Genomic DNA, 17,170 nt, shown 5'->3' with positions numbered 1-17,170 from the left:
CGCTGATTAATAATAATAATAATAATAATTTGAGGAGAGGCCTCTATGAGGAGACCCTACTTTTTCGTCAAAGAAACATCGAAAAACAAATGGTGCCGATACTGCTACCTCTCCAGTTACACGTAACCGCCCCCTTCGCCCGCCCCCGGCTTTGGTTTATTGCGTGCCGGTACAGCGCTGGTTAACCGCCTAACGGACGTCGTTGTTGCGCTCTTCCTTGTAGCATGAGCTGCCTGCTGATTGTCCACGCGTACTCGAAGGAAGACACTCTCAAGACGGCCGTCCCACCAATCATCTTCAAGGAAGACCTGCTAGGCGGTATTGCTGTCAGCTCCACAAGAGGCTTTCTATTGGTGGTCATCAATGGCTACAGCGAAAGCAGCACCGAGAACGTTTCACTGAATTGGGGCGATAAGGACTCAATGTTATAGGAAGGAAGCAGCGCTATCCTCGGTTGTTGCGACGAGCGTCTCTTCTTTCAGTCTTTCCTCGCAACTCTCTTCTTCTGTTAACGCGTGCTCTAAACACGAAAAGAGTACAAATGGAGTAAGCTGTCCTCTACGGGCAGGGTATGTTGCCCGAGCCCATGCACAAGTTTCCACCTCGAAAAATGCGGAATACTTAAGGTTGGCGACGCAAACAAATTCCCCTCTTCAAAACATGCGAATTTCTATCAGTTACGAAGGTTTTAACCGAGGTTTCGACCTCCTCTTTTTGCTAACCTCAGGACCTCCGGTGCCGCGTTTAAAAGCCTCCGCCCATTGCCTACTGCATCAAGTTTCTACGCTTCGCAAAGAGGCTATATCATCGTTGTCTACACAGTATATTTAGTGATCGAAATCTACTGCGGAACATGGCCAGAATACCTTGCCCCCAAAAGATTTGTGCCCTAGAAAAAGAAACGGAAATGAAAATTGGTTTTGGGGGAAAGGAAATGGCGCAGTATCTATGTCACATCTCGGCGGACACCTGAACCGCGCCGTAAGAGAAGCGATAAAGGAGGGACTGACAGAAGAAAGGAAGGAAGAGGTGCCGTAGTGGAGGCCTGCTCCAGAATAATCACGGCCACCTGGGATTTTTAGCGTGAAAGGAGGGACTGACAGAGTGAAGGAAGGAAAAAGTGTGGTAGTGGCGGGCTCCGGAATAATTTCGACCAAATGGGATTTTTAACGCGCACTGACATCGCGTTTGCCCCGCTGCGATGGCTAAGTGGTTAAGGCGCTCGGCTACTGATCCGGAGTTCCCGGGTCCGAACCCGACCGCGGCGGCCGCGTTTCGATGGAGGCGAGACGCAAAGGCGCCCGTGTGCTGCGCGATTTCGGTGCACGTTAAAGATCCCCAGACCCGCCGCGGTGGCTCAGTGGTTAGGGCGCTCGACAACTTATCCGGAGTTCCCGGGTTCGAACCCGACCGCGGCGGCTGCGTTTTTATGGGGAAAAACGCTAAGGCGCCCATGTGCTGTGCGATGTCAGTGCACGTTAAAGATCCCCAGGTGGTCGAAATTATTCCGGAGCCCTACACTACGGCACCTCTTTCTTCCCTTCTTCTTTCGCTTCCTCCCTTGTCCCTTCTCTTACGGCGCGGTTCAGGTGTCCAACGATATATGAGACAGATACTGCGCCATTTCCTTTCACCAAAAAACCAATTATTATTATAATTAAAGATCCCCAGGTGGTCGAAATTATTCCGGAGCCCTCCACTACGGCACCTCTTTCTTCTTTCACTCCCTCCTTTATTACTTCCCTTACAGTGCGGTTCAGGTGTCCGCCCATATGTGAGACAAATACTGCACCATTTCCTTTCCCCAATTGGTGTTTGGGGAAAGTAAATGGCGCAGTATCTGTCTCATATATCGGCGGACACCTGAACCGCAGATAAAGGAGGGAGGGAAAGAAGAAAAGAAGAGATGCTGTAGTGGAGGGCTCCGGAATAATTTCGACCACCTGGGGATCTTTAACGTCCACTGACATCGCACAGCACACGGGCGCCTTAGCGTTTTGCCTCCATAAAAACGCAGCCGCGGCGGTCGGGTTCGAACCCGGGAACTCCAGCTAAGTAGCCGAGCAGCCTAACCACTGAGCCACCGCGGCGGGTCTTTTTTAAAAAAAATCGATTTTTGCGCGTTTCGCTTCCATCTAATCGCGGCCGCTTCGATCGGGTTCAAACCCGGGTAAATTTTCACTTCCATACACGTTTATTCGTGTTCAGGGTGTGGCAGAGATAGTGGCCCAGTTGGAGCCCGTCGACTAGCAGCCGATATAGGCAGGTATAAGAAGGAGAGCACCTTTCGCGGAATGTTCGGGACATATCTCAGTCTCGAAAAAAATTCAGCGCGCAGTGTTCGGCTGCCCATAGAGCCCAATGATCCTGTTCTGATCATATGAAGAAAAGAAAGAGCACGGGTCTGTCGACTGGTTCCAACTGGGCCACTAGCATTACTACAATAGTGCGTTCTAGCGGCCGGCAAGAAATCGAAGAAGCCACTATGCAATAGAGTCTAAGCGTCAGAGACACCTCTGGGAGTCCAATGTTCGCCCATCCATACTGCTGTGCCGTAATCACCACAGGCGAAAGACAGGATAGGTTTCAACTGTTTTTTGTTCGCGTTACATACCGTCCAAGCGACACGAACCGATTAGTCGAGGAACAAATTTTGTTTTAGCTCTTGATGCCTGATTTCCGGTTTCACACGGATTATTAATGCGTTACTGCAAAGGGAAATGGCGATCGATGCCCGTCTGTATAGTAAGTGGCAGGTGGCCCACTCGCCACATCGCTTAGCCTAGAAATTCTGTACAAGCGCAGGTTTTCAGGATTGCACCTACGCACTTCCCGCCCCGGTGGTTCAGTGGATAGAGTGCCCGGCTAATGAGCCAGATTTCCCGGGTTCGAACCAGACGGTGGCGGCCGCGTTTCGGTGGAGGCGAGGCGCAAAGGCGCCCGTGTGCTGTGCGATTTCGGTGCACGTTAAAGATACTCGGGTGGTCGAAATTATTCCGGAGCCCTCCACTACGGCACCTCTTCCTCCCTTTCTTCTTTCACTCCTACTTTTATCCCTTCCCTTACGGCGCGGTTCCGGTGTCCACCGAGATATGCGAGACAATTACTACGCCATTTCTTTTACTAAAGGACCAATTTTCAATTTTGTCCAGGCACTAATCCAACGTAGCATGGATGACGCGCAGGTGGAGGCGTGCGAGGCGTTCCTCGGCGAGCTACACTTCCGGCAGCGCGTAGCCCTGGCGCTGTTCGGCTACGCCTACAGGCTACGCAACAGTGGGCGCTACGAGCTGCGAGCCAGCGTCCGTGGACCCGCGCCCCCGGGACCGTTCACCAACGAGCGCGGGCTGCTCGTCTATTTCGAAGTGCTTATGTCATGTCTTCTCTACGCAGCCACCAATGCTAGTCGTCGCCATGGCCACTAATCGCTTCTTCGCACGTTTCACAATACCGCCGCCAACGGCACTCATCATCGATAGATATACAACTGAACCTCGTTATAAAGAAATGGTTCTTTATAGCCCGTATTGACCGAGCTTCCAAGGAGAATCGCCAGTGCCTAGTTATGTTCAATTTTTCGTGATAAACCGTTTCGTCATAACAAGGTTCGACTGTGTCTTTCTAAAATGGCCGTAGAGGATCTGTGTCCGGGAGGATTTCGTTTCGTCCGGTGTATAATTCGGCTAAGATGCGTGTACAACGGTAGTTTTCCTTGCACTGTCAATTCTAGGGCTGATATAGCCTGCCTTATGGCAAAGTCACTTCTCTTCACTATGTAGAGAGCATAGGAGAGGTGAATATGTTAAAGCGTTGTCGTTGCTAATGCCGCCATGCTTGCTTAAGCATATTTTCCGTACGGTTGGAATTACCGTAGTTAGCGTGCTTACCGTACGGCGCGGTGCTAAACACTGTATTACTAGATGCAACCATAATAAACGTGCTACAGTTACACTCGCGGCGCTTTTGCACAATGTCTATGCACACAAGATGCCCACTGACCACGTGCATGCGGTGCACGCGTGCGCAGATCTGCCTCGAATTCAGCTCCGACCTGTCGGTGCCGCTGTACAACAAGGAGGCCGATTGCAAGATCGCCGTCAACCGGGACAAAGGACAGTGGATTGGCTATGACAACAAGGCCACCATTCTCAACAACGTCAGTGCGTGTATCCTAGCTCACAATGTTTCTGATTTGCGAAGGGTCGCACTCAATCTACTGCTTGCCTGTAAAACATATCCGTGAAGCACGCCTTGAAAATCAGGGTGGCGCATGCTTCAGCACATTCCTGTGTGGTGGCTTGCACAGACGTCACAGGTAGTGGCCGCCATGCTTGAGACCCACGTGTACAGCGAAAACCTACACTTCTTCCCTTATCGTTACCTGCATTCTATACCCCGTGCTCTTTACCCGTGTCTTGTTATTGTAGCATCCGAAGTTCCGCAACGCAGAATTAGGGCCATAAAGTTTTCGCGGCCGTATACTCGAACAGCTGTTCAGGAGTGGAATTACCCTCACGCACTTATGCGATAGGCTTAAGCTGGATATAGACAGAGTTAGATTGTCACGTCGTCTCCCACATTACGAATGCATTGCTGACATGTTGATGCCACATCACATAACTGAAAGCGCCAGTGACTGTGCAGCGTTCATGGCTTGAAGGCACGTTTCTGAGTTATATGAGCTTTAAAGTCCCAAATCTGTACTATCACCAACGAAAAGAAGAAAACTGAGGTGGCAACACAAATAAGACCAGCATATTACCTCCCAGAGAGGAAATACAAGCGAGGTTTATTAAGACTTCAGCAAAAAGTCTTCGCGCCTTCGAAATTAATAACAAGACCCAGTATTGAGGTTCCCCTGGCTAACAGCTTCTTACAGTGCTGTTTGTGGCTCAGCTGTCTTTGCGTCTCATTTCTTGCTATGAGGGACACTGTAGTGGAGGGCTCTATAAATTTAGGCACCCTGGGGTTCTTTAACGCGGCCACAAGTCGCACAGCACACGGTTTACAGCGAGAGCTGCCGGTAAAAAGTCCATAAAAAATGCCGTCGTGCGCCGTCCACACCGTTCAGCACTGCGGAAGAGAGGCACACCACCTTCCGCGCTCGACGCGGCTGGCGAGACGCGCTTTGAAAGTTTGCGGGAGAGGAGAAGCGGCACGTTGAGAACAAGCACTTCAGAAGATAGGAGCGAGAGAGCGCTGTCGCCACTATAGGGCATGCAACAGACAGAACACATTTGCAATCATTAGAGCAACCGCAGAGGTGTGCTGTTCATAGCGGTCGAACTGGTGTTAATGTGACACGAGGTAACGGCACGGTTCTATCGACAGTGCATTCAAAGCAGCTGTGGGGGTGTAAAAAACACTTCAAGACAAATGAAGAAGTCATGCACATGTTAACTCGTACTAGTTACACACACCATTTAAAAAGACTGTCGTTTACGCTGAGCTGCGAAAATTTGGACACCTAATCACTATAAGCTGTGACCATGCGAGAACATAACCTCACTGTAAGGAGCCGTGCATGACTTTGCACCTGCCAGCCGTGGCATATGACAAGGTTCTTCCCACAGCGGCCGCCTTGCTTACTTTCTCTCCTCTCCCCTGGCAGAGGAGAGGATGATGCTCATTTCTGCACTGCCGTCTGCCAACAGTGGCAGGTCGCAGCTGTCTCTTCCATCTTGGCAGGTGGCTCTAGCGTATGCTAAGGTGCCACTTTTTACCTTGCAGGGCTTAAGGCGCGACACCACTGCTGAGTGCGGAGACATGGGACTCTTATGCTATCCATAAAAACGCTAAACGCAGTGGTAGCTAAACTTTGCACATGACCAAAACAATGCGGAAGCACCACATGCGCAAAACGCGGTTAACAGCTGCCACAGAGTTTAGCGTTCCTCATCTTCATTTAAATGCGGTCGACGCGGCCGGGATTCAAGATCGCAACCTTGGGCTCAGCAGCCGAGGCCAAAGTGAGTGAGCCGTCGGACGGGTACGCTTTCCGGGTTTGTGGTGTTTACGCTTGCTTGCTTGTTAATGGTCGACGAATACCGCGCAGGTTCTGTTCGCCAAGCGAATGCGTATGGGCGGTATATCCGTGTTGACCGTTGACATGGACTACAACGGCGGGCGACTGCAGCCAGCGCAATGGGACAGCTGCTGGGACAGCTGCACAACGCGCTCAACGAACTAGACCGGCCCATCAAGAGGCTATCGGCGAACCTCAGCCTGCCCGAGTCAGCGTCGTCGTCAACGACCGCCACATCCCGGAGCACTGCTGCTATGGCGAGCTCCTAGATGATTCTGGTTAGGCCTAGAGGGCACATGGCAATTGCTGGGTTCAGCGACCGCGAGAAACGTTCACTCTGCGCAGGGATTCATTGGCTTCACTTACTTCGTGGGCCCAGATTGAATGAATGCCACGTGGATGTAAAATATATGTTTTACATTGAAGCCAAGATGCATGTCGGTCTTTGCAGTATAATGGCGTGTTTGAATGTATCCAGAGACGATTCATACAGCGAAAGCTGTCTGAGCAGATGAACAAAGAGATTTTACACCCCGTACATTATAATAAAGAGGACTTTTCTTCCCTGACGGCAGACGAGAAGGGTCTGCTAGCAGATGGGGGAAGGCTACTGGCCACTGCCCTTTTATGCGCCCAATATAGACGGTCGGTTGTGAGGCAGCTGTATTGGTGAACTCCAGATTGTTTTTGGCCATGTGGGCTTTTGCAATGTGCACGGAAATATAAAAACACTGGTGCTTTTAACGCGATATCATTAGGGAGTTCATGTGGCAGAACATTCGACATCGGCATCGGCCATAGTAAGCAAAAAATCCCCAGAGAAGCAACATAGAAAGTGGGTGGGCCAGCTAAGTCATGTCACCTTGTGGCGTCATCACAATGTGCTCACAGGACTGTGCGCAAACTGCCCACCATGGCAGTTATATTAATGATTAGTCAAGAGAGGTTGCTGAGAAGAGAAACCTGGATCACACATGTCCCACCAGTGGCAGCATCAGCCATCACAGGTTAGTGGCGCATTGCGTAACCGCTGCACCACTGTGCCAGGAGTGGTATGAGGACTCCCAGGGTTCTATGAATGCTATGTACAGGATGCCCAGTTCTATATATGTGGGGCATTGACCCATTAGCTTTCGCATTATACCCTAAAGGCGAGGCTTGAGTGCCCCCCCATTTTTGAATTTATTTTTGGCTCATTTGAAATATGGTTATTGCAGCTGGGATATAACTCTCCAACTCTGCCACAGTGGTCAGATACTACAGCAACCAAAACCCATGATCATACATGGGAACCTTGAACAGTATTTATTATATTTGCAACAGAAGTTGCCATTGATACTCTGATGGCAGTATCATGTGCAGGTTGGTTTGCATCAGTCTTGTTACAGCATGTTGCATCGCTTAGCATTTACGTCCACCATGCAGGAATCTGCAGGAGTGCTATATGCACTGTTGACATGCGCAGTGCCCAAAGTAGACACTGGACCAAGCACCATGTTCATGTTCCGAAATGAGATACTGTAAACAATAATGCAAAAAACAGCGCGAACAAACGGGGACGGGGACCAACTCGCCCGCTTATCTATACTGTAAACAAGTCATTTTTTTTCAAGCCTAATACTTCACAGGCAAGCAGCCGCGGGACTCGATGGAGCGTTGGCTGACTTCTCCTTCCTACGTTTAATCTGATTTAATTAGGGTAGTCGGCAGCACAGGGCAATATATTTAAGTTTCTAAGAATACCCAGAACGGGTAGATAGAGTTCCCGCAGTAAAAGATGAGTTCAGATTCCTCTTCAGTGCAACTTTGTCGTTTTACAACAAAACAGAGGTGAATGGGGCAACTTGTCCCTAATGGTGCTAAGTAATCTCTGCTCTTCATGACGACACTCATGGATAAAGCTTGAGTGTGCCCATCCACTCTCTCAGCACAGACAAGAGCCAGAACTTTTGCACAATATTTTTATTCCCAATGCATGGCGAATGGCTGAACAGGCTTAAGCAATGACAGGCTCTGGTAGATGCCCACGGGAGACAATCCATCCTCAACACCACCGTAATATTTAGTCAACACAGATTCATAAAGGTCTCTTCAGAAAACAGCCAGACTCTTAACTGAACAAACCATCAACACCACTATATGAAATAAATGACAAATATTTTACATAATGAATGTATGTAGAAGACTATGTTTCATGACTAACAAAAATATTGGTGTGCTCATGAAGTGCATAAAATATCACTAACACAACACAAAATGTTTCTTTGGAGCCCATTTAGCTCATGTTCATTACAGTGGCATGCAGCATAAGAGCAAAGCAATCGCCACTCGTGTATGTGGCATTCGTAGTTGCATATGACAGCCATAAGGTACCCCATCAGTAAAAGCTTCATAGCTCACTCTTTCAAAACTCCTTGCAAGACTGGAAACCTTCCTCACAACCAATTCTTGCCCTGTTCCCTATTCCCAAGCCTGTGTTACAACAGCTCAGACTCCTTCTCGGCTGAAGGCACTTTGAGCACGCATGAAGAGTCCATCAGCCTTGCTACCCGCTCCCCTTCAACAACATCCTCTATGATCCACGCTGGGTATCCCTCCTGCTGCTCAATTTATTTGCAATATGCTTTAGCATTCTCCTTTGCAAGGCACACTAGCAGGCCACTCGAGAAAGGGAAATGCAACTCAACAATGCCATAGATTTCAACAGTATAAACTGTCACTGCAACCTATGAAATAAACTTGAAAAGAAATTGCTGCTGTTTTGCCGCAATTCCTGTATTTCCGCTGAATTGCTGCAATTCCTGTGTTATGATTATAAATATATTATTAATGCACTCCACTCCTTCTCTAATGCATCTTGGGTGACCGGTGGGTGATCCAAGATACTGAGTCGCACGATGAATCCGTCGCTATGCTCTGATTTATCAAAGAGCCTGTGGAAAGGACACACGCCATGTCGCTGTAGCCATTTATTGGCATTTCCAGGAAGTTTCCACTGCAAAGTAAACAAAATTTTTGCTACAATAGTCTTAAGGGCAACGTTATCTGTGTGAAGACAAGAAATTTTCTCTATGTGAAGCCTCGAGAAGTGCCAAAGACCTCTCTACTACACCCTCCACAAGAACCACGCATCCATCACCAATCCGTTGCCTGCTTCCACACACCAGAAGCCCATGCAGCAGCAGAGCAAAAAGAGCAACAGTAAAATCAAACTCAAAGAGACATTGGGAAAGCCAGCTGCCCCTGGAAGCATCCCCAACCGGCCACAGCCTCACCATGCCCCCTAGCTATGGGGCTGCCAACCTAGACACCTTCCAGAAAAAATTCTGTTGCCTGTGCAAAGCATCAAGGTAATCACTCTAGTGTTCCGGCGATGGCGTTCTTCTTCCGCTCGAATGCAAGCAAGAGCACCTCCCGGAAAGACGGGTAGACAACAATTTCCTTGAGGCGCTCCAGCGCCCAGCGGCTCCCGGTGACCATTAGCTGGAGAAACCACTCGTCCATGCGGTCCATCTTGAGGTCGCACTGGATGTCCTCAACGCCGGACCAGTCCATCATGATCTCCGTGACGATATCCTCGTAGCGGCGCAGGATTTCAAAGAGTACTTCATCTTCCCGGTTGATGTAAATCCTGGGGGGACAGCCAACAGGTTGGCGGAATGCAATTAACGTATTTCGGGATACTGCGGTGAACACAAATATCGATGGACTGCGAGTAAGGATGCTTTAGAAAAGCTGTAAATTCGCGGGTTGGATCTGCGAAACATGCAGTGGCTGTTTTTGTTAACTTCCTCAATAAATGCACTGAGACAGCGTATGCTGATTTTATAGCACTTCTCCAAGCATGCAGATAACGTACACATGCAACAAATGGCAGTCACACAACCTGCCAATTGTGGTTCATGGAACGGTTTGTTAGCATTTCATTAGAAAACACCTCAAGGAAAGCCTGAAAGCAAGGCAATGAGGAGGGTAATGGATATGTGACGATTGATGCAATATCTGATGACTGTGCGGTGTAATCCCATGCAACTAAGCATCACCAATTGGCCTACATCTTTGCTCTCCTTAGACTCCTTGTGAACTGCTGAAGCATGCAGCGGTGCGCACGGAAAAATGTTCACAGACTCACGGACGTCTTTCCTGTGTGATTGATGTTCTACGTTAATGTTACGCAGAACATGAGCACAACATAAGCCCGCAACAAAGGCGACGCGAATGTTTAACGATCAATTCCGGGATTGAGTCAATAGGAGAGAGGAGCATTACTGGTACAGAATTCCCAGCGCTACCCTTGCTCAAAACAGGCATCCATGCCTCCTCTGCTGCCTGGAAATCTTTAGAAGCTGTCTGCTGCGTATTTTGATTGTTTGCCTTTTAAAGGGTAACAGAAAAATTCTGTGTCAGTTTCTTTGCCTTGAAAGAGGTCCACGGGCCTAGTAATCATGACAATGAGCTCGAGACATTGATGCGCAGGATCAATAATTATTTGCAAACGATTTTGTACAGGCAGTTTCGCTCTCCGTCTGAGGCTTAAGTGCACCTCGATGTCAGGATTGCCCGGCAAACCTGGACATATACATTCCTGATGATGTCGGCGATGCCGGCAAGCACCAAACACTGGTTGTTCACAGGTTTCACAGGTGAGTTCGGTAATGTCACAGCATTAGGGGCAAATGAACCTTGACATCACTGGATTCATTCAGTTCTTCAAGCGATGTCACTCCGGTTTAGAAGAAAGGCGTGAAATATACCTGATCAGCTCTGTGGAGGGGCACCCCTCGGGTGCCCTGCACAGGTAGGCCAGGTTGCCGGACATGGAAAGCCGGTTGAGCGTGATCAGGGCCAGGTGTCCCAGCCGATAGCGGCGCCGGCACTCCTTGGAGATGACCTCCCCGTCGCTTCCGCCCTGGAAGATCTTCAGGCACCATGCGCACGCAAAGCGCAGGCACAGGATCACCAGCTTCTGCGGCGGCATGTCCCTTGAGAGGGAGCGGGACACCTGCGATGGGAGGCAACTAGTGAGCCTCTGCCGATAACTCCCCCACGCTAAGGATGGCACACAATCTTAAAGTGCATTTATCTATGAATACGTTTTTCTGGGTAGAGCAATGACATTCGCTTACTGTTTTCCCACATAGAGTCGCCTTCACTTCATACTCGGAGCATGCGAAATGTCTTGAAAGAACTTGTAAATACCCTCTCAACCTACTTAAGCTCTCAGGACTTTCATAAAATAAACCTCAATCCCGGTTAAGTGCCCGATCGTGCTCATTTCCCGTTTGTTTGAAAAAAAGCCGAACATAAGGCAGGAGAAATCGTCAGTGTAGAATAACTGTTCGTTATTACTCAGTTATGACAGCGGAGACTTACTATCCCAGTCGTGATCGTACCAGCCGGTTGTCTAATGCAGTTGCGTCTACTTTACCGCTAGCCAAGCGCAGCTTATCAGGTAGATGCACAGTACGTAGGTGCTATGTTAAAACTTTATATTCATACCACACCATCAACACAAATTGGTGCTTATGCCGAGTTACAAGGTCATCATCATCCTGGTAGACTGTCGACGCAGCTGTGAGGTCAGAACACGAGACAAAACGCCAACACTTCACAAGCTTCCCACAAAACAGCGCACGGTGCCTCCTTTCAAAGCTGCCACATGTAGCTGTATGCTACGTTTCTGTTTAAAAAACAGACTGAGTTTTGTTCGAGCAGGCGAAACACATTGCTGCCTCTGTCCCACTTCTTATGGCTGTTGGATGGCGAACTCTAGCCAGCAAACGGCGATGCAGAGAAGAGCATTATAAAGGAGCCCATAAATGAGCCCAGCCCTCTAGCTTGTAGGTCTACTCTGTGGTCTCATAGCTCAGGAAATCCACCCAATGCAGCTCTTTTGCTGGCGCCACGCACCTTGACGCAGGCCTCGCGCATGATATTCTTGTAGAGGCCCAACTCCTCTGCGTCCTTGACGAAGAGGAACTCGCGACTGGAGTCGATCCAGTCGTACATGAGCGTGAGCAGGTTGGTCAGCACCTGCGTGTCACCGTGCTGTGTGCCGTCCTGGTCGCCGCCACCAGGGTGCGGCACGCCTAGCAGCAGCGCCCCGAGTCGTTGGCTGAAGCTGTTGCGCGATGCCGGCACAGGGAGGCAAGAGGATGTGTTGACCACAATGCGCATGAGCACATCGGACACCACCCAGGGGAAGCTCTGGATGCCACCTTCAGAAGACTGAAGCTCGTACGTCACCTGCTCCCCCGACCCCGCATAACACTTTTTACAATTTGTCCTCCACAAGCTGCTAGCCTTAAACTAGTCGCTGTAAAGTGTTGAGTGTGCAATCGCGTCGAACAAAACACGCCGAAGCGAGACCATGGATCTTTGGCAAAACATACATCGCAGTGAAATGTCTTCAGAAGACGCTGAAAATTTTGCGGAGACACTGAACCTCCACTTTTAACGGCGTGATGTGACAGCGGCTCTTTTTGCACACGCAGACAGACACCCAACCGCAAACAAAAGTTAATTTGTAATACAGATCTATCGCCTCCTATCTTGCATTGTGACGCCGCCCGCAAGCTTACCATGATTTGTCGAGCGTGTCGCTTCGAGTGACATTAGCACCGTTAACGACGATAGCGACAGCAGGCCATCCTATGGCCACCCGTTATCGTCAGCCGGCGCAAACACACTGTGCAACATGGTCTCAGACATAACGGCCAACGCTCTGTGGCACCGGGGTCAGTCCTCCAAGCCACGCGCTTCACCATCCGCGATAAATCTGCAGGTGCTGGTACTCCTCCTTGAGATGTTATTTCGGCCATTAAGGTCTACATACGACTAAATAACAAAGCTAAGGACAAAGAAAGTGACACGAGTACAACACTGTTATCAAGATAATAAAGCGGCAGCCTTTATCGTTGCGTTCATGAGCCATACCTATTTTTGGCTCGTGTGTTCGCATGCCCAGATTCCTTCAATAAGCACTGACGACAGCACAGCTGAATACCAGATTGAAAGTGCTGTATGCCTCACCTGGTACCAGGCAGAGGCCTTAAGGTTCTCGTGAGCCTCGTCGAGCTGCTCAGAGAAGAACTCCTCGCGCGTTTGGCGCACCACATGCTCGACCTGGCTCTCGAGCACCATGGCCATGTCTGTAGAGTCGTTCTCCTTCATATATTTGCTGAGCTTGGACACGGCCCCGGAGAGGGCCTCGCTTTCGCTTTCGATGCGGTACGACTTCAGCAGTGCCCGAATCTTCTTAGCGTACCTGGAGCAACGGAAAAGGATGAAGTACTGTCACTGAACTGTGACTTGTGCCTGGAAACGGGGAGGAAGAAGAAGAAGTTTGCTTGGCTGACGTGTTTTGCTGGCAGCTGCTGTTCTCTCGTTCTCCTGGTGGTTTCGGCTTGTTCATCATTGGTGAGCCCGTACTACGTTGGGGGGTTTTGGCCAAGGCGTAGGCCAAGGCGCAGTTCGTGTGAACCTGACGGTGTGTTTTGCTAAGAGATGTCGTTGACCTCCCCAGGAGAAGGGTTGGCAGCTTGGTTTGCCAGCTTGCCAGCCCAAAGCCTGCCACTTGAGTCCTTCCAAAAAAATGGCATTGATGCGATTTCCGTGGCTCTCGTCCCAATCGGTGAGGGTGCGATCAAAATGAAATCCCCCAAACTAATTCAACAGGAGATAAGATCATTGACAGCCTATTATCTGCAGATCTCTGAAATGCATCCATTTGGTCATCGACGCATTGCGTGCAAGTCCTCAGACATCGCTTGTGTTCCTGACTTCTTTCAGTGCAAAATTTTCAGCTCACTGCCGGTGAACGCATTCATTCCCAAACAGCTTGCATGTGTCAAGAGTATCGTACGCGGTCTTGACACAGCATCATCCCTGCAAGAAATTCTAGAATTTCAGGATGCAGGACTTGGGGTCCTTTCAGTCTACCGCTGTAGTAGGGAGGTAAATGGCTCGCGTGTTGCTGCCGAGTCTGTAATAACAACTTTTGCTGGCTCTTCCTGCCCTGCTGAACTAAAATGTGGCCGATTGTTTACCTTGTGGACCCTCTAGAACCCCGCCCTCTTCAATGCACCAACTGCTTATTGTTGATTCGGGCATAGCGGCAAAGCACGCAAGTTGGAGACCCCCTGCCGTTTATGTGAAGAAGGTCATTCTGCTGATAACTGCACCTCAGAGCAGCCTCATTGTTGCTTCTGCAGCAACATTCACTCAGCTGATGATGCCGACTGCACAAAATGTAGTGAAGAGCATAGCCTGTTGGACATTATCAAAGAGAAGCAGTGCTCAAGAGCCAATGCTTACACTGATCTTAACAGGAAAAAAGACACATGCACTAGTCGTGTGCGCACTTCTGTTGGGGACATTGAGTCCAACTTGACTGCCTCAATTGTGACCGCAGTAGAAAAAGCCCTTAATTATGCGGTTGAGCAAATGCTAAACACTTTTTCTGAGGCGTTAGCTCAGTTTGATGCAGTTCGATCTGTGTCACCATCAACATACATCGTGCCAGCAATGTCTGCATCTGTTTCAGCTTGTGGAGCTTGTGCTGGACGCTCAACATCACCTCCAGATGCTACCCAGGTCCCACCTAACACCTCTGTTTCTAGCAGTGCATGTCGCACTGACATCTGCACACAGATGTCGAAATGTCCTGCCCTACGCACAAGAGCCGTTCTTCCTCGTCACCATCTAATTCTAGTTCTCCACAGATGAAAGCTAAAAAAGGAGCACCCAAACTTCTTCCCCATATTGATATCTTTAAAGAGGCGGTTTCTGCTTCTTCAATTGGTCAGTAATCATTGCTGGTCTCAAAGTGTTACAATGAAACCGCCGATCCGTATTGTCTTCTCTTCCAGATCTATAAATACTTATTCACAAACATATACCTGATATTGTGCTTGTACAAGAAACTTGGTTATCACCTTGTAAATCATTTTCAATGAGAAACTTTCGAGTTTTCAGGTCAGATCGAAATGTTGGCAGGGCAGGCGGATTGGTAAACATGCTATCTAAACATTTATATCATCAGGCATCTATCTCTAAGGAAATTCCTCTCCCTGACTGTGAGCTTTTAGCGATCAAAATTTCATTTCCGCATTGTGCCGATATTGCAATTGCTAACGTCTATTTTCCTTTAGGTGCACACAGGACAGACTCCTAGACAGCTTGGTGACTGGCACAAGCAGTGCAGTCATCGCAGGAGATTTTAATTCTCACCATAGTGACTGGGAAAGTTGTACTGATTCCTGTGACAAGCTTCCCTGGCCGTGGCTGTCTGCAAATGCTGTACGCTGATGCAGTTCTAGAGAAATAACCTTTATGCAAGGGGTCGCTCCCTCAGGCATTGACTTAACATTATCAGCAGGTAAGCTAGAGGTGACTGACTGGCCGGCAGAGGATTCGGGTACATCTAATGATCACCTCCCTATAAAATTCGCTATCTGGTTATCTCCGCTCAAAACTAGTTGTGTAACCCATAAATTTGTCAACCACCATATTTATACAAATCTGATGTCCGCCTCATTTGCCTCTACAGTTAGTACAAGCTCGGAAGACAGAGCTCAGCAGATGGTTTCATTTTTGTAAAATGCAGTAGACCCCTCAATACTCACTGTACCCGCAGCAGTCTAATATTAGAGACTGATAAACAGCCGTCTCCTTGGTAGACAGAAGAATGTGAGAAGGCCTATCGTCGCAGAAAAGTGGCCTGGAAGAGGCTATCCTGCAACCAGAGTCCAGCTAACAGGTTAAATTACAAATTCTTCTCTACATCTTTCAAAAGAACAACTGCAAAAGCCAAGGAGGAGTATAACCAAAATTTAAACGTACTATCTTTCAAATCCTCGCAATCGGAAGGCCCTGTATAGATTCATGGCACATAACAAAGTTCTGCAGTGTCTCTCCTCACTAGTTCAACAGTTATCTCCACAGAGGGTCAGGAAACCCTGGAGCGTATTGCTCAGGGATTGGCGTTAAGCTTCTGGACACAGAGAAATGTCCCTTTGTGCACAATCTCACCCTCTTTAGATTATACCAAAGTTGATGCATCAGTGCTCCTCTTAGTCCTGGCATGTTGCATCCTGCAGCTCCTGGACCAGATGGTGTCACTTTTGGTACGATTAAAATTTTAGCCCAAGATTTTACAAGCAACCTCTTAGATATGGTCAAAGCTTCGTTGGAAAATGCATGGATTCCAAGCATTTGGAAGACAGCGGAAATTACCGTATTTACTCGAATGTAACGCGAGTTTTTTACCGAAAGTAGAAAGGAAATGTCACACCTCCCGCATTACAATCGAATACTAGGTTTAAAAACGCTATGAAGAGCACCAAACACGCACTATTAAAATTATTTCATGTGTCTAACGTGTGCGTTGATCGTACTGGTCATTCGAAATCACGCACTCCAACTCGCCAGTCAACCAGTACGCGAACCACAGGTCACAACTACTAGGACAAATTGGCAACCTAATCGCAAACACAAAAAAAAATGCCAGTGAGAACAATCCAACAAGAGTCGATGCCAGCTAGAGTCACTGGCACGATGAGAGGGCACTACCTCTTGACGAATGCTCGCAACCTGTAGCGAGGTTGTGTGGCCTCCGTGACCGCAAAATTTAACAGCCATCTTGGAGGCACCGAACGCTCGCAATCGCCGCCAAGACGCTAGCAAAGGAGCAAGCGATCCCACCACCATCTCTCTGTTAATCTTTGCAACTGATGCAAAAACATGGCCACGTGACTAACAGGCAGCAGGGCATGGAGCAGAGCGCTTTGTTCGCTCTTTCTCGTCTTTGGTGCCAGTGCGTGTAGTTGTGCGTTCCATGCTTCGAGTGAAGGAAAATGAAAATGAGCAAGAGAATTTTGGTCATTCGGTGCATCCCATTGGTTTTCTACGGCTGTCGGAAATAGTTGGCGTGAGCGCACGAAGCATTTTTGCAGGTCAGAGTTTGCAGCGACAAGGAAGAGTCAGCCACGATAATAACTTTGTTCGTGCAGAACCTCTCAGGACTCTCCAGTTTTCACAATATTACAAGTTTAATATATCCCCATTGAGTTCCGCCATGTTTGCTGCCGGGGGCTAAAAGAAGGCGCTAATTGTTGAATGCCTAAGTCCTTCATCAACCCCTTG

General features: G+C 48.8%; 1 protein-coding gene and 1 pseudogene across 1 annotated transcript in view; one reads left to right on the top strand and one right to left on the bottom strand.

The window, feature by feature from the left end:
- Window positions 1-224: 224 nt before the first annotated feature.
- Window positions 225-9,312, top strand: LOC144128614 (oviduct-specific glycoprotein-like; annotated as a pseudogene).
- Window positions 7,997-17,170, bottom strand: part of LOC144116226 (uncharacterized) — a 43,707-nt gene continuing 34,533 nt past the window's right edge. The window contains exons 18-21 of the mRNA XM_077650956.1: window positions 13,058-13,292; window positions 11,936-12,271; window positions 10,780-11,027; window positions 7,997-9,656 (exon numbers count right to left, since the gene is read on the bottom strand). Of these exons, the coding sequence (XP_077507082.1) occupies window positions 9,380-9,656; window positions 10,780-11,027; window positions 11,936-12,271; window positions 13,058-13,292 (1,096 nt within the window). The 3' untranslated portion in view covers window positions 7,997-9,379. The remainder of the gene's footprint in view (window positions 9,657-10,779; window positions 11,028-11,935; window positions 12,272-13,057; window positions 13,293-17,170) is intronic.

Source organism: Amblyomma americanum, chromosome 1 (assembly GCF_052857255.1).
Source record: "Amblyomma americanum isolate KBUSLIRL-KWMA chromosome 1, ASM5285725v1, whole genome shotgun sequence".
Classification (NCBI taxonomy): Eukaryota; Metazoa; Arthropoda; class Arachnida; order Ixodida; family Ixodidae; genus Amblyomma; species Amblyomma americanum.
Note: the sequence above shows the minus strand (reverse complement) of the source record. Positions and strands in the feature narration are given on the sequence as shown.